Source organism: Pan paniscus, chromosome 15 (assembly GCF_029289425.2).
Source record: "Pan paniscus chromosome 15, NHGRI_mPanPan1-v2.0_pri, whole genome shotgun sequence".
Taxonomy (NCBI): Eukaryota; Metazoa; Chordata; class Mammalia; order Primates; family Hominidae; genus Pan; species Pan paniscus.
The window spans coordinates 68,262,255-68,285,754 of NC_073264.2; the positions used below are offsets into that span (position 1 = coordinate 68,262,255).

The window sequence follows — 23,500 nt, forward strand, 5'->3', positions numbered from 1 at the left end:
CTTGCTTTAACTAACAAATTTTTAAATGCCTTCTTTTTACATTTCCTATTATGAATTAACTATTCCAAAAAAAATAAATATAGTATTAGGATCCTTTGCACAAGTGCAGGTTCTAATGGAATAGGAATTCATCTGCCTTATGAGTCAATGAGTTTGGTAGAAACAAAACACAGCAACTTTCCAAACTTTTTCTCCTTTTTAATTCTCATCCCTAGTTCCTTCTTCCTCTTTTTCTCTTTTTCCCCAAACTGCTTCTTTATCTCTTTTTAAAAATAATTAATATGAGAACTCTGAAATATACACAAAAGTAGGGAACGAACCCCCACCCCACCCTGCCTTTTAGTGGGGAGGGAGGGCTGGTTTGTTTAAAAGCAAATTCTAGATATGTCATTTTGGTATACATCTGAAATAATAATACTAACAACAGCATTCTCTTACCTAATCACAGTAGTATTATCTCATCTAACAAAATAAATAATACTTTAATATCATCTAATACCCTGATCATATTCAAATTTCTCCCATATATCAAGAAAAAGAATGCCTTTTTATAATTGTTTTGTTTGATAAGGATTCCATTAAGGTCGACTCAGTGTATTTGTTTGTTAAGTCTCTATTAAATGAGAACATTTTCTGCCCCCACCCTTTTTGTTGTTGTTGTGCCATTGACTTGCTAGAGAAAATGGATCATGTGTCCTGATGAATGGATTTGGCTGATTACTTCCTTAGGTTATGTTCCTCTGTCTCTGATATATGCTATAGATTGAAAGATATAAAGGCTTGATTAAATTCAGGTTTAATTTTTTTTTTCCTTTGCAAGAATGTTTCATTAAGTAGGCTTTCACACTGTTTCCTACTGGCCCCTAGGAGGAAAGAAAAATAACTAAGGAAAATAACCATGAATTTGCACATCTCTTAAAAATTAATAATCCCTAAAGAAGGGCTGATGGAGGTCCTGAAGTCAGTTATAAATCCTCAAAGGTTGCCAAACGTTGGTATTAGTGAAAGATATGGCCATATCTTTAAGAAATAGTCTATCTGTTTAGACCTTTGCTACTCTATGAACCTATGATTTCCTGTGCAGAGACCTCAACTGTATGGCTGAGAGTTCCAGCACACCTCCATGCTGTCAGGGACAACAGTAATGATGCTTTACTGTCAATGAACCCTAGGAGAGAATGGAGTAGAGGCTTCTCAGTTGTTATAAGTGAGCTATGGGTACCATCAACAAATTTCAAAAGCCTTTAAAGTATCAAGCTAGCCCTCCTAATAAGTACCTCATGTCAGTTCTAGGATAGAGATCAGGCTTTACCTCCACGATTTGGCCATTTTTAGTATAGAATTAAGATTATTCCTAAAGCTTTGTCCACAATTTGATAGAATCCTTGGCTTTGTATTTCTGTAGTTGCATGTTGAGCATGCCCCAATATGGCTGCTGCTGATAGGGCCTTTTTATTATCGAAACTGTTGAATTGGGGCTGGGCATGGTGGCTCACGCCTATAATCCCCAACACTTTGGGATGCTGAAGCAGGCAGATTGCTTTGAACTCAGGAGTTCCAGACTATCCTGAGCAACATCGAGAAACCCCATCTCTATAAAAAATACAAAAATTAGCCGGGCGTTGGTGGCTTGTGCCTCTAGTCCCAGCTACACGGGAGGCTGAGGCTGAAGAATCGCTTGAGCTGGGAAGCAGAGGTTACAGTGAGCCGAGATCATGCCACTGCAGTCCAGCCTGGGTAACAGAGTGAGACCTTGTCTCAAAAAAGAAAAAAAGAAAAGAAAAGAAAGAAACTATTGGATTTTGTCTTACGCAGATATTGTTATGCTATTGGGTATAACTGCTTTTTTTTTTTCTGAGCCCATGGGCAGTACTAATCTGATTAGGATACAGAGGATATCCCAAAAGCATATCAATGTGCTTCTCAAAACCTCAAAAATTGAATTGGGCCGAGTGCAGTGGCTCACACCTATAATCCCAGCATTTTGGGAGGCCGTGGGGGTGGTTCGCTTGAGCCCGGAAGTTGGAGACCAACCTGGGCAACATGGCAAAACCCCGTCTCTACAAAAAATACAAAAATTAGTCAGGTGTGGTGGCACATGCCTGTAGTCCCAGCTACTTGGGAGGCTAAGGCGAGAGGATCACTTGAGGCGGAGGTGGCAATGAGCCATGATAGCGCCACTGCACTCCAGCCTGGGCAGCAGAGTAAGACCCTGCCTCAAAAAAAAAAATTAATTGATTGTTCTATTTGCAGAGGGAAAGAAGCAAACACGACTTGCCCTTACCTCTAGAGAAGAGTTAGTTGTGTAATATCTATCATTTAAAATATTCTCAGTGCCTGTGATAACTTTTATACTCTTTTTTTCAATCTGTTATTTACCACTCACTTCAACTTTAGCAGTTCATCAATTCCTAACGTTTAATTTCCTCCCTTAAAATCATAACACTCTGACTTCAGCCATTGTGTAAATGCTGTTATAGTCTGAGCTCAAGAGGAGAACTGAATAATAGGTTTTGAGTTCCAAGGAAATGGCTTCCAGAGCTTAAAAAAAATTCACAGTTTAGCAATAGGACATTTATGATAGCAATGCATAATAACAAAATATTTTTTTGCAGTGGAATCCTTTTTTAAATGAGTACCTTTACAGAAATTACATTACCTACCTGCAAGATGCAAAAGATTGTTTAAATTGGCCCTATAATTTCAATGGGCTTTAAATGCAGTGGAAGGAAGAAGGTGTTATACATTCTCTCCTCATTATTACTATCTGTAGGTTTGCTAAAATAAAGTAGTTTTGAAGTTTAAATGGGCTTCTTTTAGTTCACCAGAATTTTATGCTTGTCTAAAGGTAATAAGAACTTAAAGGTAATTGCTACTTAATATTAGAACAAAAGAAATATAAAACACACAAATACAATTTGGCTTTGCTATTTCCACGTAACAGTGCTTTCAGAATGCAATTAAGCTCTTTCATTTTAGAGACAAAGATACTCAGAAAAGCATTTGGAGTATCAGCAACCAGATCTACCAATCACGGTTTTTATTGGGTCATCTACAGTGCGCATAGCTGTTATTAAGAACAAATCTTTGAAATTATTTGCATCACACACTAATAATCATTGCCAAATAACCTATCCATAAATCAGTATCAAAATCGAATCTCATTTTTCTAAAACAGCAAAGAATCAGGAAGTATGCTAAAGAAAAGCCTCAGAGTAGCCAAAATAGATGTCCAAAGATCATGTACTAACGCTACATAACCATCCTGTGAGATCTTTATCCACATATCAGCTAAAGTTAGAATAACCTTGGTTCAAATCTGTGTTCCTCCACTTAGTAGCTGAGTGACTTGGACCACATTGCTTAATCTCTCTGAATCTCAGTTTCCATATAAACTGGGATTCTAATTGTTACCTTATAAGCTTGTTGTAAGACTTAAATGAAATAATGAATGTGATACATAGATGTTACTTAAAAAATAGATATTTTAGCCAGGCCCGGTGGCCCACACCTGTAATCCCAGTACTTTGGGAGGCTGAGACAGGAGGATCGCTTGAGCTCAGGAGTTCAAGACCAGCCTGGGCACATAGCAAGACCTCATCTCTATTAAAAATAAAAAAAATTAGGTGGGCATGGTGGTGCATGCCTGTAGTCCTACCTACCTGGAAAGCTGAGGCTGGAGGATTGCTTCAGCCCAGGAGATGGAGACTGCAGTGAGCCATGATCGAGCCACTGCACTCCAGCATGGGTGACAGATCAAGACCTTGTCTCAAAAAATAAATAAATAAATAAAAATAGATATTTTTATTATTACTGTTATTATGTTCATTCTAACAATATAACTATTGCTACTATTCTCTGGTTCTCAAACCTAAAACCAGCTTTAATGGTCAAGATGATAGCAATCTCGCATTACAGGGTGCCACAGGAAAAAAAAAATTGGGAAGGAATAAAAAAACAGAAACAAGAACTATAGAAACATAGCAATGTGGAGTTATGGTTTATGGGTGAAAACAACCCATAGTACTCTTGTGACCTAACATCACTGTATTACAGCAGAGTAGAACACATTAATAATGATGGCTATAAATCATCAAAAGAAGTCAGTGTCACTGTATTATTGCAAAAGGTAAAGAGTGAGAGATCTGTTTTTGAAAGATCAACCTCCAAAAAGAGTAAAAATAAAACAATGTGAGTGCTTAAAAGGTTAATATTTCATCTGTATGAAAAAAGTATGCCCTAAGAATTCTGCATTGCTTAAGGTTCATTAATATAATGAGATTTATTAGCTAAAATTCTATATAAAGGGTAATTAATAGAAAAATAAACACTATTCTCAACTGCCCATTCTATGCCACTCACTCCTTCCACCCCACCTCCTATGATAAGAGTTCATGTCAAAATCTTGAGGAAGTGTAATTTGAGAATATTTTTAAATTACTATTAATTGTGGCTGGGTGCAGTGGCTTACACCTGTAATCCCAGCACTTTGGGAGGCCGAGGCAGGCAGATCACCTGAGGTCGGGAGTTCAAGACCAGCCTGACCAACATGGAGAAACCCTGTCTCCACTAAAAAAACAAAATTAGCTGGGCGTGGTGGCACGTGCCTGTAATCCCAGCTACTCGGGAGGCTGAGGCAGGAGAATCACTTGAACCCGGGAGACGGGGGTTGCCGTGAGCTGAGATCCCACCATTGCACTCTAGCCTGGGCGACAAAGAGCAAAACTCCATCTCCAAAAAAAAAAAAAAAAAAAAAAACGGCTTCCGCCATCTTTCCAGCCTCAGTCGGACGGGCGCGGAGACGCTTCTGGAAGGAACGCCGCGATGGCTGCGCAGGGAGAGCCCCAGGTCCAGTTCAAACTTGTATTGGTTGGTGATGGTGGTACTGGAAAAACGACCTTCGTGAAACGTCATTTGACTGGTGAATTTGAGAAGAAGTATGTAGCCACCTTGGGTGTTGAGGTTCATCCCCTAGTGTTCCACACCAACAGAGGACCTATTAAGTTCAATGTATGGGACACAGCCGGCCAGGAGAAATTCGGTGGACTGAGAGATGGCTATTATATCCAAGCCCAGTGTGCCATCATAATGTTTGATGTAACATCGAGAGTTACTTACAAGAATGTGCCTAACTGGCATAGAGATCTGGTACGAGTGTGTGAAAACATCCCCATTGTGTTGTGTGGCAACAAAGTGGATATTAAGGACAGGAAAGTGAAGGCGAAATCCATTGTCTTCCACCGAAAGAAGAATCTTCAGTACTACGACATTTCTGCCAAAAGTAACTACAACTTTGAAAAGCCCTTCCTCTGGCTTGCTAGGAAGCTCATTGGAGACCCTAACTTGGAATTTGTTGCCATGCCTGCTCTCGCCCCACCAGAAGTTGTCATGGACCCAGCTTTGGCAGCACAGTATGAGCATGACTTAGAGGTTGCTCAGACAACTGCTCTCCCGGATGAGGATGATGACCTGTGAGAATGAAGCTGGAGCCCAGCGTCAGAAGTCTAGTTTTATAGGCAGCTGTCCTGTGATGTCAGCGGTGCAGCGTGTGTGCCACCTCATTATTATCTAGCTAAGCGGAACATGTGCTTCATCTGTGGGATGCTGAAGATGAGTGGGCTTCGGAGTGAATGTGGCAGTTTAAAAAATACCTTCATTGTTTGGACCTGCATATTTAGCTGTTTTGGAACGCAGTTGATTCCTTGAGTTTCATATATAAGACTGCTGCAGTCACATCACAATATTCAGTGGTGAAATCTTGTTTGTTACTGTCATTCCCATTCCTTTTCATTTAGAATCAGAATAAAGTTGTATTTCAAATATCAAAAAAAAAAAAAAACAACTGTTAATTTTGTTCTAGTCATGATATTTTATTTATTTTGATATTTCAAAAATAATGTCTTGATAAGAGGGAAGTGTTTATGTCTATGCTAAGGATAGTTTTAAAAGGCTAATACAGAAGGAGCAGGATTGAAAGAAAAACGTTAAAAAATACTCATTTTGAATAATAGGCAACTGTCTGATAGACATATTATCAGGTAATCTGCTTTCTTTTTTTTTGAGATGGAGTCTTGCTCTGTTGCCCAGGCTGGCGTGCAGTGGCCATCTCAGCTCACTGCAACCTCTGCCTCCCAGGTTCAAGCGATTCTCCTGCCTCAGCCTCCCGAGTAGCTGGGATTACAGGCGCACACCACCATGCCTGGCAGATTTTTGTATTTTTAGTAGAGACAGGGTTTCACCATGTTGGCCAGGCTGGTCTCAAACTCCTGACCTCAAGTGATCCACCCGCCTCAGCCTCCCAAAGTGTTGGGATTACAGGTGTGAGCCACCGTGCCTGGCCAGTCTTCTGCTTTTAAGAATGATTGTTGTAAATCGCCAGCAAAAGTAGTATAAACATTATTAACTAGAGGGGTGGGAAAACTTGGAAACTCCAAGATTTGGAGTGCATTTCTATGGCACTGGCAAGAAAAAAACAAAAAAGTAAGTAGTTTTCTTTAAACCAGAAAGTGTGGTTACTTGAAAACAGGAAATACTAAAAACAAACTTATTTAAGTGTCTGTGGAATACTTCAGAGTATAAAGATGTAAAGGCAAGTCAACAGAAAAGTGTTTTTTATATGATAAGTGTATGGATTACAAAAACACTGGAGTACTTAATGTATTCATCATATTGCTTAGCAATCACTAACAAGTGACTCTTTTTTTCTTCTAGCTTGCCAACAACATTTGCAACTTTGGATATTGATGGTGTAAGAAAAATAATCTTTGCACTACCTGGTAAGAATAACAAATTGTTTCCTTTCCTTTTTCTGGAAAAATAGCCAAAATTTTTTGGACTTGTCATGTGACCACCTGGTTTGAAATCTGAAAGACCTGGGATCAAGTCTCAACTTTTCTAAACGACCAATCACTTAACCTCTCTAGGAAGTTTCTTCACCTTTAAAATAAGACTAATATCTACTTCATAGGGTTGGCATGAAAGTCAGATTAGATAATATATATCAAAGCACATTCCAAATCCTAAGATGATCATCAAGTGTTAGCTGTCACTAGATCTTTCTGGAGCACCTGCTTTTTCCTTACAGGAAATTGGTCGAAGTTAGCAGCCGAATACCTCTCATAACCAGAAGTATTGTGCTCTAGAGGCCAAAGTGCCTTGAGTCACCCAAGCAAATACCAAATCAAAAAATACAAAGCTGCCTCTGGTCCTTGCCAGATTTGGGCTGGTTGAGGGGAGGGGGAAGAGGAAAGGTCAGGCTACTGGAACTAGTGCTTCTCAGCCAAATCCTACTCATCATCAGTCTACAACTTCCCCACTCCCACCCTTGTCCCAACGTGAGCAGAAACTCACATGTTCAGATTATAGAAAGAGCAAAGTGGGTTCAGTTCATGATGATTTTCAAATTCAAATTTTTTGTGATTTTGGGTTATATAAAGTCATGGTGAATCTTGATAAATTTTAAAATAATTTATTGTGCATCTTTTTTTTTAACTTTAAAATTATCTTCTGATCATTCTGTTCAGGTCTCTATTTTTTGGCACAGATTCCTTTAGAAAATAACCTATTTCTTTGAGATTTACAAATCTCATGGCTTTGGGATCTTTGTTTGTTTTTTAGGTCAAGTATATCTCAAAATGGAAATGTAAAGAAATGGAAGCAGGCAGAAAAATGTTAAACTTTGAAAACATTTTAAGCCCCTATCTATAAGCATAAAAGAGATTAGATTTCTATCATGTAGAAAATTTTCAGAGAGAGAACATTTAAGTAAAATAGTCCTCAGAATGTATCTGTAACATGAAACGCCTTAGGACCTTTCATAATTCCTTGGATGCTCTGATAGGCATTGTATAAAGAAATGTGCTCCTTTTCCTAGCTTCATTTGGCCTGGAAGAGGCTCTTTTGTCTACGGAAGATATGACTTAACCTACAGACCATCAGTGATATTATAACAAAGAATGTTACTGTGGGAGCCTATTTCACCATTATGCCAAAGACGTTATAAAATTAAAACCTGTTTTCAAATTCCTACTTTTAATTTGAAACCTTATCTGCTCAGCCTGAGTGAACCAACAGAGGGCAGCAGAAACTCACATGTTCAGATTGTAGAATGTGCAAAGTGGTTCCATTTACAAGGATTTTCTTTCTTGTTTTTGTTGTTATTGGTTTTGTTTGTTTTTTGTTTTTTGTGTTTTTTGTTTGTTTGTTTGTTTGTTTTTGAGACAAGGTCTGGCTCTGTCGCCCAGGCTGGAGTGCAGCAGCGCGATCTCAGCTCACTGCAACCTCTGCCTCCTAGGCTCAAGCCATTCTCCCACCTCAGCCTCCCAGGTAGCTGGGACTATAGGCGCTTGCTACCACCCCTGGCTAATTTTTGTATTTTTTGTAGAGACGGGGTTTTGCCATGTTGCCCGGGCTGGTCTCAACTTCTGAGCTCAAGCCATCCACCCGTCTCAGCCTCCCAAAGTTTTGGGATTACAGGCATGAGCCACCATGTGCAGCTTTACAAGGATTTTCAATTTCAAAAGTGTATTTCTGCTTTCCTGTAGGCCATGCGTTTAAAGCCATCCCTAATCTCGACAAGTTTTAAATCAAAGTTTTGTATATTTACTTGTTTTTTTGGACATTTTTAACATTGCTAGAGTGACACATGCTCACTATTGTAAAAATCAGAAAATATAGATAAGCATAAAAAAGTGTTTACCATAATCCCCCAACACCCACATATGGATAAACCACTATTACAAGTTTTTTATATCAGTCCTTCCAGTCCTTTTTCATACATAGCAAGACCCTGCCTCTAAAATAGAGCACTTCATTTTTTATACAGTAATGTTATAAAGTAGTAGTATTACATGGATTTTATAATCCTTGATTTACAATGGCTTTTTTATTTGTTGGTTTGGGGTTTTTTTGCTTTTCCAGAAAAAAATATTCTATCTACTTGTATTTTGAAGCAAGGGAAAGTAATTGATTCTTTTTAAGAGTCTGCTATTCTGTGGGCAACTCATTTTTCCATCGAAACTATTAGTATCACTTTTGCACCTTAAAAAATCTATTCTTAAGCACTTTTGCAGGTAGAAGAGAATTGGAGGTATGATTATAGCTAATAATAGGCTAAACTGACCATTGCCTTTTGACTTGATGATGCAATAAGCAGTGTTTAGCCATGCCAAGGGAACCTAAAAATCTAGTAGCCCATTCCCCACTCCAGGTTATACATTCATGCTTACATAGAACTGTATAAAAGTATTAAAACAACTGAAATTTTAGAACCAGAAGAGATCTTGAGAATCATGTAGTCCAAACCTTTCATTTCATAGATGAGTAAAGTTAGACTCAAAAAACTTTGGAACTTGCCAAGATCAGACAGCTTGGATAGATAATAATGCCACACAAGAAATCAAATCTGTTATTTACAGCCCAGTGGTTGTTTGCTTCTTCACAGCCCACCCTTCCTCTTTTGAAGTGTACGACACACCTAGATTTCTTCTTGGAGTGATATAGTGGAATTCCTCAAATTCTTCTCATAACTTTAAAAGAATGTGGTATTTGTATTAGTCTGCTCAGGCTGCCATGACAGAATACCATAGACTGGGTAGTTGAAACAACAGAAATGTATTTTCTTACAGTTCTGGAGGCTGGAAGTCCAAAATCAAGGTGCCAGCAAGGTTGGCTTCTGGTGAGGCCTCTCTCCCTGGCTTGTAGACAGCAACCTTTTCACTGTGTCTTCACATGATCTTTCCTGTATGTGTGCAGACTCCTGGTGTCTCTTCCTCTTTTTATAAGGACACCAGTCCTATTGGATTACGGCCACACCTTTATGACCTTATTTACCTTAATTACCTCCTTAAAGGCCCTATCTCCAAATATAGTCAATCATATTGGAGTTATAGCTTTATCTTATGAATTCAATCCATAACAGTATTCATCTTCAGGTCCTTAAAACACTTCTTAAATCATTTGGTTTTTTTTTTTTTAATTTAAAGAAATATCCAGGTAGAGAAGATTATAAATAAGTTTCCTTATGCTTATCTATATTTTCTCAGTTTGGGAACCAAGCTTGTAATACTATAGTAATTTTTAAATGCTTAAAAAATAGCAAATAGATATATAAAACTTGTAAACGGCTTTAAAACAAGATTAGTAATGAGTAATCTTGATAATAAGATTAGTAATGGCTTTCAGCTGGCTCTCAGGAAAGCGGAAATAAATGGCGTTAAACAGCTTCTGGACAGCAGAATTCTCCATTTTACTGAAAGATGCAAATGTTTACACCCCCTGTGGCATTTAGTTGACTATACCTCTGTTCTGGTTGGATTCAAGGTGATTCAGAAGAGGAAAAATAGTGCCTAGTCACTTCCGTCACATTCTGATACCCAAAGATATAGACAGACATAATTATTTGGCAAATTGTTACACAGTGTATTATAAATAACTGCTTGGTTGACTTTCAGGGAATCCTGTATCTGCTGTGGTCACCTGCAATCTCTTTGTTGTGCCTGCACTGAGGAAAATGCAGGGCATCTTGGATCCTCGGCCAACCATCATCAAAGCAAGGGTAATGCTTTCTAATGACCAGAAACCAAAATGGAAGCCTGGTAACAGTTAGGGATATGATTTCCTAACTGTCCAAAATAAACATCTAGAGTTTTCTATTAGTTTTGATGGAAAATGTGATTATATTCTCCCCTGTGTACTAGAAAATGTAGGAGAAAGGGTCCCTTTAATTCTCCTACTTCATGACTTCTAAAGTGAATCATTTTCTCCAGATAGAAGTCCATATACGAGTCCAGAGAGCACGGCTTAAAAACTGGAGTGATACTTAAGGACAAAACAGTCAATAGGATATATCTGGCTCTACCCTAACACTAGACCTGTCTGGAACAAGGGAGAATTTTCTTTTCCCCATGCAAACTCACAGGGACAACAATTAACCTGCTCACTTTTTCTGTGACTTCAACGATAAATTTTAAACAATTCAGAAGAAGACAAAGGACTACAAAGAGACCCTGGTGATTCAGGGAAAGGGTAACCATATTGTTTAGAAGAGAACTGCTAAGGCTGAGAAATATACCATGGTAAAAGTCACTTGGAAATTAGGTCTCCTTCTCCACCAACACTAACTTCAATGTGATATACTACTACTCAACTAATTATGTTATACACTTTCTCTGTGACTAATGAATAATGTTCTTAGCAATATAAACTACAGTACCAAACCATTACTTTCCAAGAGTTCCAAAGTAAATTCAAATATGGCAGAATGCTATGATTAGTTGACAGGAAGAACAAAAAACATAAAAGATAAAATATTAGGCCAGGCTCAATGGCTCGCGCCTGTAATCCCAGCACTTTGGGAGGCCGAGGCAGGTGGATCACCTGAGGTCAGGAGTTCAAGACCAGCCTGGCCAACATGGTGAAACCCTGTCTCTACTAAAAATAGAAAAAATTAGCTGGGCGTGGTAGTGGGCGCCTGTAATCCCGGCTATTCAGGAGGCTGAGGCAGGAGAATCGCTTGAACCCGGGAGGCGGAGGTCGCAGTGAGCCGAGATTATGCCATTGCACTTCAGCCTGGGAAACAAGAGCAAAACTTCATCTCAAAATAAAAATAAAAAGATAAAATATTTTTTAAAATTACACTGAGAATACATAGGATAAAAACATTAAGAAAATCTAGGCTTTCAATAGTCTTAACATTGACTGTTTAAATGCTAAGAACTTTGTGGACTAGGATATGAAACAATCTCCTTTTCTTAAAATTTCATGAAAAATTTAACTAGAGTTTTTTTCAATAATCACAGTGGTAATCAAATTTGAAATTAAGTGGAAAAAGAAATAAAAACCATCCATGAAAAAAAAGTATTCTGATCAAGTCAGAAGTCAGAGTCATAAAGCTTAGATTTAGACAGTCAAACCAATAATACTGAATTTACTATCTTCACATTTACTAAATTAAGGAAATACAAATTCACATTATTATAAGAGAGAAAGAAGGCTTCCCTTTGACTTTGCAGATCTCTTATGAATTCTTTCACTTATTTCTCATTGTAACATCCACCATCTCTTCTTTAAAACAGACATAGCAGCCATCTATTCTAACAACAAAGATGAGATGGTACTTTGTAATCAGACTGATATGTTGTTCCTGATGGTGTCCATTTCCTGTCAGCAAAGGATGTTAAGAAGTGGTCAAAAAATCAGTCAAATGCCTTTCTCCCACAGCAGTGTCACTGGGACTGCCAGTATGGGTCATCAGTATGCTTGGCTATTTGTTTCTTTTGTTTCTTAGCTTTCCAAATCATCCCCACATCAGTACTGACGCAACTGCCACTTTAAAGCATAAACATATACTTCCTTGAAACGTGATAAGTCTTATCTCTCCTTTCTGACCATAAAAGATGCAGCTTACACACACCACTTACTACTGTTCTTCAGAATAGATGCCACAGTCATTGCCTTTACCAATGCTTGCTGCTTTCAGGAAGTGGGAGTCAGTGTTAAATGCTGCTGTTGGTAAATCATACTGTTGGACTCTGATGTGGCCATTCTAGGTGTCAGTGCAGAAAATGTCATCCTTGCTAGGCACAGTGGCACTCGCCTGTAATCCCTGCTCCTCAGGAGGCTCAGGCAGGAGGATTGCATGAGGCCAAGTGTTTGAGACCAGCCTGGGCAACATAGCAACACCCTGCCTCTAAAAAAATTAACAAAAAGAAAATGTAAAAAAAATAATGAAAATAAAATGTCATCCTTTCATATCAAAGCATTTAGAAGAGCATCATTTTAGAACAAACATTTCCCTTATTTCCTTGGTCACTTATGGTTGGAGGTGAAAATCTTCTCATTTTCAGTACACAATAAGAAACACTTCCAAAGCATCTGGTAAAGAAAAGAAAAAGAAAAAGAAAGGAACACAATCCTAGCAATTCATCAAATAGAATTATTGACCCCGTGTTTCCATGCAAGGACCTTCTATCATGTGTTTCCTTAATATCCCATTAAAGCACTCTACCACCCATGTTCTCAGCTTTTTTCGCTAGAAACATACCTGGAGTAATTCCCATTAGTATTAACAACTTATCTCAAGCAGTGATTAAGAGACAGAAAAGGGGGAAAGCATGTTCTAGAGGATAGCCAACTATAAGTCCCTCATGCCCATCCCCCCCTCACAAACACAGACAGAACAATGAATAAATAACTGCATTTTAATGAAAAAAATACTGAAGAAGAGCAGCAGAGTGTATCGGTGGAGTAACAGAAACCCTGGTGAGCACAGAAACTCAGGATGGTCACATCGAGAACAGAAGGAAACACCAGGCCTCCACCATCGCATCCCCCAGCTGGATCAGCTGGGAACCAGGAAGAACTCCCTTGGCAAGGAATTAAGCAGAGGATCCCAGCAACCCCCATCAACACTTTGGACACCTACAGACCTCACAGTGGGAAACCCTGCAGCCCTCACAAGCATGAAGCCCAGCTGAAGGAACTGCCTGGAGTCCACAGAGCTATGCTCCCCCCAGTAAAGGAGTCAACGCTATGCTCCAACCTCTGTGGCCTGTGCAACTACTGCACTACACCATGTTGGAATTGGAACTATGGCTAGAGTTTTTCTTGCTCTGGGAGCAAATAGTCACAGCACCCCTTCATCCCCAATGCTACCCCAACACTGTGGCCTAACATCCACAGGCTGAGATGCAAGCAGCTGTTACAACTTTCCCAGTGGAGCCAAATAGAGGTGGAGCTACTCCACCCAGCCCGCCCCCCCCCCCCGCCGCATCCCCCCCAGCCAGAGCTAAAGCCATATACTGCCTCCTAGGAAAACAGTATCTTGGCTGCTCAGAGCAGTCATGCATCCCTAAGTTCAGTCATGTACTAGCCTAAGTTGAGCCAGCACCCAGCATCCCAGGAAATGATGCTTTTGCTGCCCAAAGTAATCATGCACTCTAGTACCTAAGCTAAAGCAGCACCCTCTATCCCAGAGAAAAAGTGCCAGAGCCACCCAGAACAGTCATGTCCCCAAGGCCTGAGCTGAAGCAGCACATAGTCCCTAGGTGCCCTGGCTGAACTGAGCAGCTGGGCATCCAGAACTATGCCGATGTAGTACCCACAACCCAGGGAAACAGAGCAGTGGCTGAGCTGAGACACCTTATCCTACAGGTCAAACAACTTCCTACTCTCCTTTCCTGAAGCTAGACTACCCCCCTAGTGTCTGAGCAGCTGAGAAACACCTCTTCCTAGGAAGTGCAGTCATTGCTATGCTATTTATTGCCCCCACCCCAGGGCCCAAATGACAGCAGTGCTCCACCAGTCTGGATTACTTATTGCTGCTGCACCTGGCTGCACAAAGTCTGGGATTCTACCAAGCCCCACCAGCACAGGGTCTACAGTCACTACTACATGCTGCCTCATCCGCTGGGACCTAGGTTGCCACTAAGTCCTATTGACTCAGGCTCCTAGATAGCAACAATAGCCTACTCCCCAGCCCCAGATGTCCAGGGGCAACCCTTCTTCTCTGGAGTCAGGCCAGAGCTGTGCCCTGCCCGCCAGGGGCAGAATCATAGCTACAACTCAGCCACCTGAACCCAAGCTGCTAAGGGGTACCCAAAGTCACAGACCCTGGCTCTGTGGACAGCCTACACTCAAAACTACCACAGGAAAAAAACAAGCACCCCAAGACCCAGGTGCCACAATGGGTTCACAAGACCCTTAGCCTAGGACCCTGGCCCCACATCCACTCTAAGCACCTGTACCAGGAACCTGGTGCTGCAGTAGGCCTTCTTGAAGGCCATGTCAGATTTGACACAAAGAGGGATCTCCCTAGGCTATATCTTCCCATTGTGGAGAAAATAAGAATAAGGAAGACACTAAAAGCCCTTAACACTGAATATTAGCAAACTATGCCACCACCACCACCACTTCCACAAACTTCTATGGACTACATAACTGAGGCACCCACAGTTACTGCTCGCCCTGAAAGCACCTGAAGATGCTGCATGGAAACTATACCACTATACCTATTGAAAAAGTCACCACAGCCTTCCCAGCTGGCACACTAAAACCCAACTGCAAATGAAAGACTTTTTCTATGGAAACCAGAAAGATTGGAAGAAAGAATAGTTCTACCAGATGCACAGATTCATGCAGGCTTACAAGAAACACAAAAAAGCAAGCAAATATAACACCACCAAAGGAACATAATGGGTCTCTAGTAACAGACCCAAATGAAAAGAAAATCAATGACCTGCTGGAAAATAAATGCAAAATAATTATCTGAAGGAAATTCAATGAGATATAAGAAAAAATATATACAGACAAGTCAACAGAATCAGGAAAACAATTTATGATATAAATGAGAAATTCAGCAGAGATAGGAATCATAAAAAAAAAACAAATCCTACAGTTGAAGAATTCAATAAATGAAATAAAAAATGCAATAGAGAGCTTCAACAACAGACTTTGTCAAGCCGAAGACTTTCTGAACTTGAAGATAGGTCGTTTGAAATTACCCACTCTGAAGGGGAAAAAAAGAAATAACAATGAAAAAGAATGAAGAAGGCCTGTAAGACTTACGGGCCATCATTAAGTCAACAATTTTTTTTTATTATACTTTAACTTCTGGGGTACATGTGCACAACGTGCAGGTTTGTTACATAGGTATACATGTGCCATGTTGGTTTCCTGCACCCATCAACTCGTCATTTGCATTAGGTATTTTTCCTAATGCTATTCCTCCCCCAGCCCCCAACCCCGCAACCCCCCGACAGGCCCCAGTGTGTGATGTTCCCCTCCCTGTGTCCGTGTGTTCTCATTGTTCAACTCCCACTTACGAGTGAGAACACACGGTGTTTGGTTTTCTGTCCTTGTGCTAGTTTGCTGAGAATGATGGTTTCCAGCTTTATCCATGTCCATGCAAAGGACATGAACTCATCCCTTTTTATGGCTGCATAGTATTCCATGGTGTATATGTGCCACATTTTCTTTATCCAGTCTATTATTGATGGACATTTGGGTTGGTTCCAAGTCTTTGCTATTGTGAATAGTGCCACGATAAACATACATGTGCATGTGTCTTTATAGTAGAATAATCTATAATCCTTTGGGTATATACCCGGTAATGGGATGGCTGGGTCAAATGGTATTTCTAGTTCTAGATCCTTGAGGAATCTCCACACTGTCTTCCACAATGGTTGAACTAATTTACACTCCCACCAACAGTGTAAAAGTGTTCCTGTTTCTCCACATCCTCTCCAGCATCTGTTGTTTCCTGACTTTTTAATGATCACCATTCTAACTGCCATGAGGTGATATCTCACTGTGGTTTTGATTTGCATTTCTCTAATGACCAGTCATGGTGAGCATTTTTTCATATGTCTATTGGCTGTAATAAATGTCTTCTTTTGAGAAGTGTCTGTTCATATCCTTTGCCCACTTTTTGATGGGGTTGTGTTTTTTTTGGAAATTTGTTTAAGTTCTTTGTAGATTCTGGATATTAGCCCTTTGTCAGATGGGTAGATTGTAAAAAATTTTTTCCATTCTATAGGTTGCTTGTTCACTCTGATGGTAGTTTCTTTTGCTGTGTAGAAGCTCTTTAGTTTAATTAGATCCCATTTGTCAATTTTGAGTTTGTTGCCATTGCTTTTGGTGTTTTAGTCATGAAGTCCTTGCCCATGCCTATGTCCTGAATGGTATTGCCTAGGTTTTCTTCTAGGGTTTTTCTGGTTTTAGGTCTAACATGTAAGTCTTTAATCCATCTTGAATTAATTTTTGTATAAGGTGTAAGGAAGGGATCCAGTTTCAGCTTTCTACTTATGGCTAGCCAGTTTTCCCAGCACCATTTAATAAATAGGGAATCCTTTCCCTATTGCTTGTTTTTTGTCAGGTTTGTCAAAGATCAGATGGTTGTAGATGTGTGGTATTATTTCTGAGGCCTCTGTTTTGTTCCATTGGTCTATATATCTGTTTTGGTACCAGTATCATGCTGTTTTGGTTACTATAGCCTTGTAGTATAGTTTGAAGTCAGGTAGCGTGATGCCTCCAGCTTTGTTGTTTTTGCTTAGGATTGTCTTGGCAATGAGGGCTCTTTTTTGGTTCCATATGAACTTTAAAGTAGTTTTTCCAATTTTGTGAAGAAAGTCAGTGGTAGCTTTATGGGGATAGCATTGAGTCTATAAATTACTTTGGGCAGTATGGCCATTTTCATGATATTGATTCTTCCTATCCATGAGCGTGGAATATTCTTCCATTTGTTTGTGTTCTCTTTTATTTGGTTGAGCAGTGGTTTATAGTTCTCTTTGAAGAGGTCCTTCACATCCCTTGTAAGTTGGATTCCTAGGTATTTTATTCTATTTGTATCAATTGTGAATGGAAGTTCACTTGTGATTTGGCTTTCTGTTTGTGTGTTATTGGTGTATAAGAATGCTTGTGATTTTTGCACATTGATTTTGTATCCTGAGACTGCTGAAGTTGCTTATCAGCTTAAGGAGATTTTGGGCTGAGACAGTGGGGTTTTCTAAATAGACAATCATGTCATCTTCAAACAGAGACAATTTGACTTCCTCTTTTCCTATTTGAATACCCTTTATTGCTTTCTCTTGCCTGATTGCCCTGGCCAGAACTTCCAATACTATGTTGAATAGGAATGGTGAGAGAGGGCATCCTTGTCTTGCACCGGTTTTCAAAGGGAATGCTTCCAGTTTTTGCCCACTCAGTATGATATTGGCTGTGGGTTTGTCATAAATAGCTCCTATTATTTTGAGATACGTTCCATCAATACCTAGTTTATTGAGAGTTTTTAGCATGAAGGGCTGTTGAGTTTTGTCGAAGGCCTTTTCTGCATCTATTGAGATAATCATGTGGTTTTTGTCGTTGGTTCTGTTTATGTGATGGATTACGTTTATTGATTTGCATATGTTGAACCAGCCTTGCATCCCAGGGATGAAGCCCACTTGATTGTGGTGGATAAGCTTTTAGATGTGCTGCTGGATTCGGCTTGCCAGTATTTTATTGAGGATTTTCGCATCAATGTTCATCAGGATATTGGCCTAAAATTCTCTTTTTTTGTTGTGTCTCTGCCAGGCTGTGGTATCAGGATGATGCTGGCCTCATAAAATGAGTTAGGGAGGATTCCCTCTTTTTCTGTTGCTTGGAATAGTTTCAGAAGGAATGGTACCAGCTCCTCTTTGTACTTCTCATAGAATTCGGCTGTGAATCCTTCTGGTCCTGGACTTTTTTTTGGTTGGTAAGCTATTAATTATTGCCTCAATTTCAGAGTCTGTTACTGGTCTATTCAGAGGTTCGACTTCTTCCTGGTTTAGTCTTGGGAGGGTGTATGTGTCCAGGAATTTATCCATTTCTTCTACATTTTCTAGTTTATTTGCATAGAGGTATTTATAGTATTCTCTGATGGTAGTTTGTATTTCTGTGGGATCAGTGGTGATATCCCCTTTATCATTTTTTATTGCATCTATTTGATTTTTCTCTCTTTTCTTCTTTATTAGTTTTGCTAAGAGTCTATCTATTTTGTTGATCTTTTCAAAAAACCAGCTGCTGGATTCACTGATTTTTTTGAAGGGTTTTTTGTGTCTCTATCTCCATCAGTTCTGCTCTGATCTTAGTTATTTCTTGCCTTCTTCTAGCTTTTGAATTTATTTCCTCTTGCGTCTCTAGTTCTTTAAACTGTGATGTTAGGATGTCGATTTTAGATCTTTCCTGCTTTTTCTTGTGGGCATTTAGTGCTATAAATTTCCCTCTACACATGGCTTTAAACGTGTCCCAAAGATTCTGGCATGTCGTGTCTTTGTTCTCATTGGTTTCAAAGAACTTCTTTATTTCTGCCTTCCTTTCATTATTTACCTAGTAGTCATTCAGGAGCAGGTTGTTCAGTTTCCATGTAGTTGTGTGGTTTTGAGTAAGTTTCTTAATCCTGAGTTCTAATTTGATTGCACTGTGATCTGAGAGACAGTTTGTTGTGATTTCTGTTCTTTTGCATTTGCTGAGGAGTGTTTTACTTCCAATTATGTGGTCAATTTTAGAATCAGTGCGATGTGTTGCTGAGAAGAATGTACATTCTGTTGATTTGGGGTGGAGAGTTCTGTAGATGTCTATTAGGTCTGCTTGGTCCAAAGCTGAGTTCAAGTCCTGGATATCCTTGTTAATTTTCTGTCTTGTTGATCTGTCTAATATTGACAGTGGGGTGTTAAAGTCTCCCATTATTATTGTGTAGGAGTCTAAGTCTCTTTGTAGGTCTCTAAGAGCTTGCTTTATGAATCTGGGTGCTCCTGTATTGGGTACATATATATTTAGGATAGTTAGCTCTTCTTGTTGAATTGATCCTTTTACCATTAAGTAATGGCCTTCTTTGTCTCCTTTGATCCTTGTTGGTTATCAGAGACTAGGATTGCAACCCCTGCTGTTTTTTGCTTTCCATTTGCTTGTTAGATCTTCCTCCAAACGTTTATTTTGAGCCTATTTGTGTCTTTGCATGTGAGATGGGTCTCCTGAATACAGCACAACGATGGGTCTTGACTATCCAATTTGCCAGTCTGTGTCTTTTAATTGGGGCATTTAGCCCATTTATATTTAAGGTTAATATTGTTATGTGTGAATTTGATCCTGTCATTATGATGCTAGCTGGTTATTTTGCCCATTAGTTGATGCAGTTTCCTCATAGCATCAATGATCTTTACAATTTGGCGTATTTTTGCAGTGGCAGGTACCAATTATTCCTTTCCATGTTTAGTGCTTCCTTCAGGAGTTCTTGTAAGGCAGGCCTGGTGATGACAAGTCTCCCAGCATTTGCTTGTCTGTAAAGGATTTTATTTCTCCTTCATTTATGAAGCTTAGTTTGGCTGGATATGAAATTCTGGGTTGAAAATTCTTTTCTTTAAGAATGTTGAATATTGGCCCCCACTGTCTTCTGGCTTGTAGGGTTTCTGCTGAGAGATCCACTGTTATTTTGATGGGCTTCTCTTTGTGGGTAATCTGACCTTTCTCTCTGGCTGCCTTTAACATTTTTTCCTCCATTTCAACCTTGGTGAATCTGATGATTATGTGCCTTGGGCTTGCTCTTCTGGAGGAATATCCTTGTGGTGTTCTCTGTATTTCCTGAATTTGAATCAACAAATATTTTTATCACCAGAGTCCAGAAGAAGAAGAGAAGGGAAAGAGGATAGGAAACTTATTTAATGAAATACTAGCTGAGAAACTTCCCAAATCTGTTGAGAGATCTAGACATCCAGATCCAGGAAGTTCAAAGGTCTCCAAATATATTCAACCCAAAAGATCCTTCCAAATTTGTCAAAAGTTAAAGACAAAGAATTATAATAACAGCAGAAGAAAAGCATCAAGTCACATACAAGGAAGTCCACATTAGACTAGCAGTAGATTTATCTGCAGAAACCTTACAGGCCAGAAGGGAAGGGAATGATGTATGTAAAGTGCTGAAAGAAAAAAAAATGCCAACCAGAAATACTATATGCAGCAAAGCTATCCTTCATGAATGAGGGAGAAATAAAGCCTTTCCCAGACAGACAAAAGCTGAACGCCAGCTTCTTAGCCTTCTTTTCTCTTTTCACCAGAGCAACCCAACCCCTAGACTTCCTGTATTAAGAATATAAGGTGGCCAGGCATGGTGGCTCATGCCTATGATTCCAGCACTCTGGGAGGCCCAGGTGGCAGGATCGCTTGAGCCCAGGAGTTCAAGACTAGCCTGAGCAACATAGCAAGATGCCATCTCTAAAAAAAAATAAAAATTATTCAGGTGTGGTGGCACATGCATGTGGTCCCAGCTACTCAGGAGGCCAAGGCAGGAGGATCACTGGAGCCCAGGAGGTCAAGGCTGCAGTGAGCTATGATCATGCCACTGCACTCCAGCCTGGGTAACAGAGTGAGACCTTGTGTCAAAAGAAAAAATACATTTTTAATTAAATTTTATTTAAAAAGAAAAAGAACATAAGGTGGTAGTGACAGCAATGACAGAATACCAAGGTTAGTCTCCATGTCCACTGTATTCTTTGCACAACCCCTACTATCTTGTATTTTTGTGAGATGATCAGATGACCAAGTTTGTTTTCTTTTCTTCTTTATTCTGTAGTTATCATGTGATGTAAAACTTGATCCTCGTCCAGAATACCATCGGTGTATACTAACTTGGCATCACCAAGAACCACTACCTTGGGCACAGAGTACAGGTTAGTCATTCACATCTACAGATATTCCTAGACACCTATCCTGTTAAAACACAAATTTATATATAATCTTCCTTGGTTATGACTGATTTTGTAATTATTACACATTTTCCTTTTTGAAAAGTTAGATGAGTTAAGTTATTCCTAAACAGCATAGCAAAAGTTAAAAAATAACTATTAGAAGTTTACTTATTTTATTGAGCCATATTTTCTAGATAAACATTTAGAATCTCCACATATCATTGACTAATGTCCTGTAATAAATCCGGAATTACAGAAGATTTGATATGTTTGTTTAACCAATAAGTTCTGAGTATAACTTTGTAGGAAAAGGAGGAGATTCTAGCTATACCATCTTGAAATGTGAGATGAAAGCCCAATTTATAATTTGATCCTCTGTAGCCTCTACCATACGCTAGTTATTGGTAAATTTGAAGGGCAGAGAAATCAATATTGATAATGCAGAGTTCTACGGTAACCTCCACTAGACTTTGAACTGTTATTCCCAACTTCCCTACTCATATTTTGCCTAACTTTTGATGTGACTCCAGAAAAATTGTACTCTTTAAACAAAGATCCTACCAAGTGAAAACGTCAACTAACAGCGACTAAGTTCATGGGCTTTGCCATCAGAGAGAACTGCATTCAAACTGGCCACCAACCTAGTTAGCAGGACCCTAGGCAAGTTACCTAAAAATTTTTTGAGTCTTGTGAGAATCAAATAAGGTGTTTAAGTAAAGTGCCTAGTACTTTGGCAGTTAGTAAAGAAATGGTAGCTGCTACCATTATTGTCATTATTATTTTAATACGTTTTTTTAAAGCCTCCCTTTTCAGACACGCATAACATTTCAGCCTGAATTGAGAAATTCTATGGCATTTTGCATAATGCTATAAAATCCTGGTTTTACTCTTTCAAGCAAGAATTTCTAATGTTTATTTTTAAAGTTTGAATGAGAAGGTGGTAGGATATAATAGCATGGCCACCTGAAAAAGGTACTGGAAAGTTTGATCATCCCTTCTCCTCTTGAAGACCCGCATTTCTGTCTGTTTACATTTTGAAAAGGTCTACAAGGGCCCAAATGTATACGCCATGATGCTTGTGCTGCTGTAATAAGAGTATTTCTTTCTAGGTAATCAAATGAGCAGCCGTCTGATGAGCATGCGCAGTGCCAATGGATTGTTGATGCTACCTCCAAAGACAGAACAGTACGTGGAGCTCCACAAAGGCGAGGTGGTGGATGTCATGGTCATTGGACGGCTATGATGGTCACCAGCAGGAGAAAGCTTTGATGCATGTCCACATATCATTGACTGTATCCTGTAATATGCAACGGCACAGCTAGTTTTCCCGATTTGGATAAAAGTTGATCTGTATAGTCAACATCTTGAACTATATTTCAAATGAATTTAAATATCTTTTAAAGAAAAAATCACCTAAAAATAAATCTTAACAGAAAATTCTATTCTGATTATATCAAGGCAAATTTTTCCTTTCTTGCAAATTGCTTTGTGTGTTCAATGCTAGGTCTGATAGCGATAGCTTTTAGTAGACAGCGGTAGGTGCCTGCAGAACTTGTGTTTTTCTCATCTTTAAAATACAACTACTTATGCTCTTAAATCAAGGCTGTCTGCTTATTTATACTAGCGTAGGCAACACTTGGATTTCCCTTCTTAGTATGCTTCATAACTGCTTTACAGAGAGCTTTTGCTTGTTCTTTCTCATGTATCTCGTGTTTATGTGCACAGTGCCAAAAGAAGACTGACTGGGTGGAGGCTCTGCCTTGCCTCAAGAACCATCCCCTGCAGAGCATCCAGGGAGGTTTCTCGCCCCAATAGCCTCACGGCACAGTACTCTTGGGCAGTAACTGGACACCTTTTATTTGAACAAACAAACTGAAGAAAAAATGCTTCCTTAAGTGCTGACAGCCTTTTTAACCAATACATTTAAAATTGTACAGAACAAAAAAATAAAATCAAAGACTGATCTTGTACAGATATTAGTGTTACCAGCATTCATGTGGAAATCAAGAGCAAAGACAAAATAATGTTAAACAATTCTGTACCATAACATTTTCTGTAATGATACTGAAACTTAATGAATAAAAAAATTCCTTGATCATTATTTAAAAATGTAATGTGTTGGCCTCGTTATTTAAAAAGAGAAGATTGTCATGCCATTCTGATAGGGTTCTGCCTGAATAAAAGAAATGGTTAAGATGGCCTACCAAGAATATTTAAAATATGGTATATTGTAACTCTGTATCTTACTACAATGTGTGGGGAAAAATGTGATCATAGCATTATGATCTGTAGTGTGTGAA

At 39.2% G+C, this 23,500-nt stretch overlaps 2 protein-coding genes across 27 annotated transcripts in view; both read left to right on the plus strand.

Moving 5' to 3' along the window:
• Positions 1-23,309, plus strand: part of GPHN (gephyrin) — a 675,135-nt gene extending 651,826 nt beyond the window's left edge. For all 26 annotated transcript variants that reach the window (XM_034937122.3, XM_034937124.3, XM_034937127.3 and 23 more), the window contains 4 exons: positions 6,712-6,776; positions 10,452-10,555; positions 21,086-21,182; positions 22,310-23,309. In XM_034937122.3, the coding sequence (XP_034793013.1) occupies positions 6,712-6,776; positions 10,452-10,555; positions 21,086-21,182; positions 22,310-22,443 (400 nt within the window). In that variant the 3' untranslated portion in view covers positions 22,444-23,309. The remainder of the gene's footprint in view (positions 1-6,711; positions 6,777-10,451; positions 10,556-21,085; positions 21,183-22,309) is intronic.
• On the plus strand, positions 816-5,710 carry LOC117975697 (GTP-binding nuclear protein Ran). The gene has a single exon (XM_034937153.3). It carries the CDS (start codon positions 4,825-4,827, stop codon positions 5,473-5,475), a length of 651 nt encoding a protein of 216 aa, XP_034793044.1. The 5' UTR covers positions 816-4,824; the 3' UTR covers positions 5,476-5,710.
• Positions 23,310-23,500: the final 191 nt, after the last annotated feature.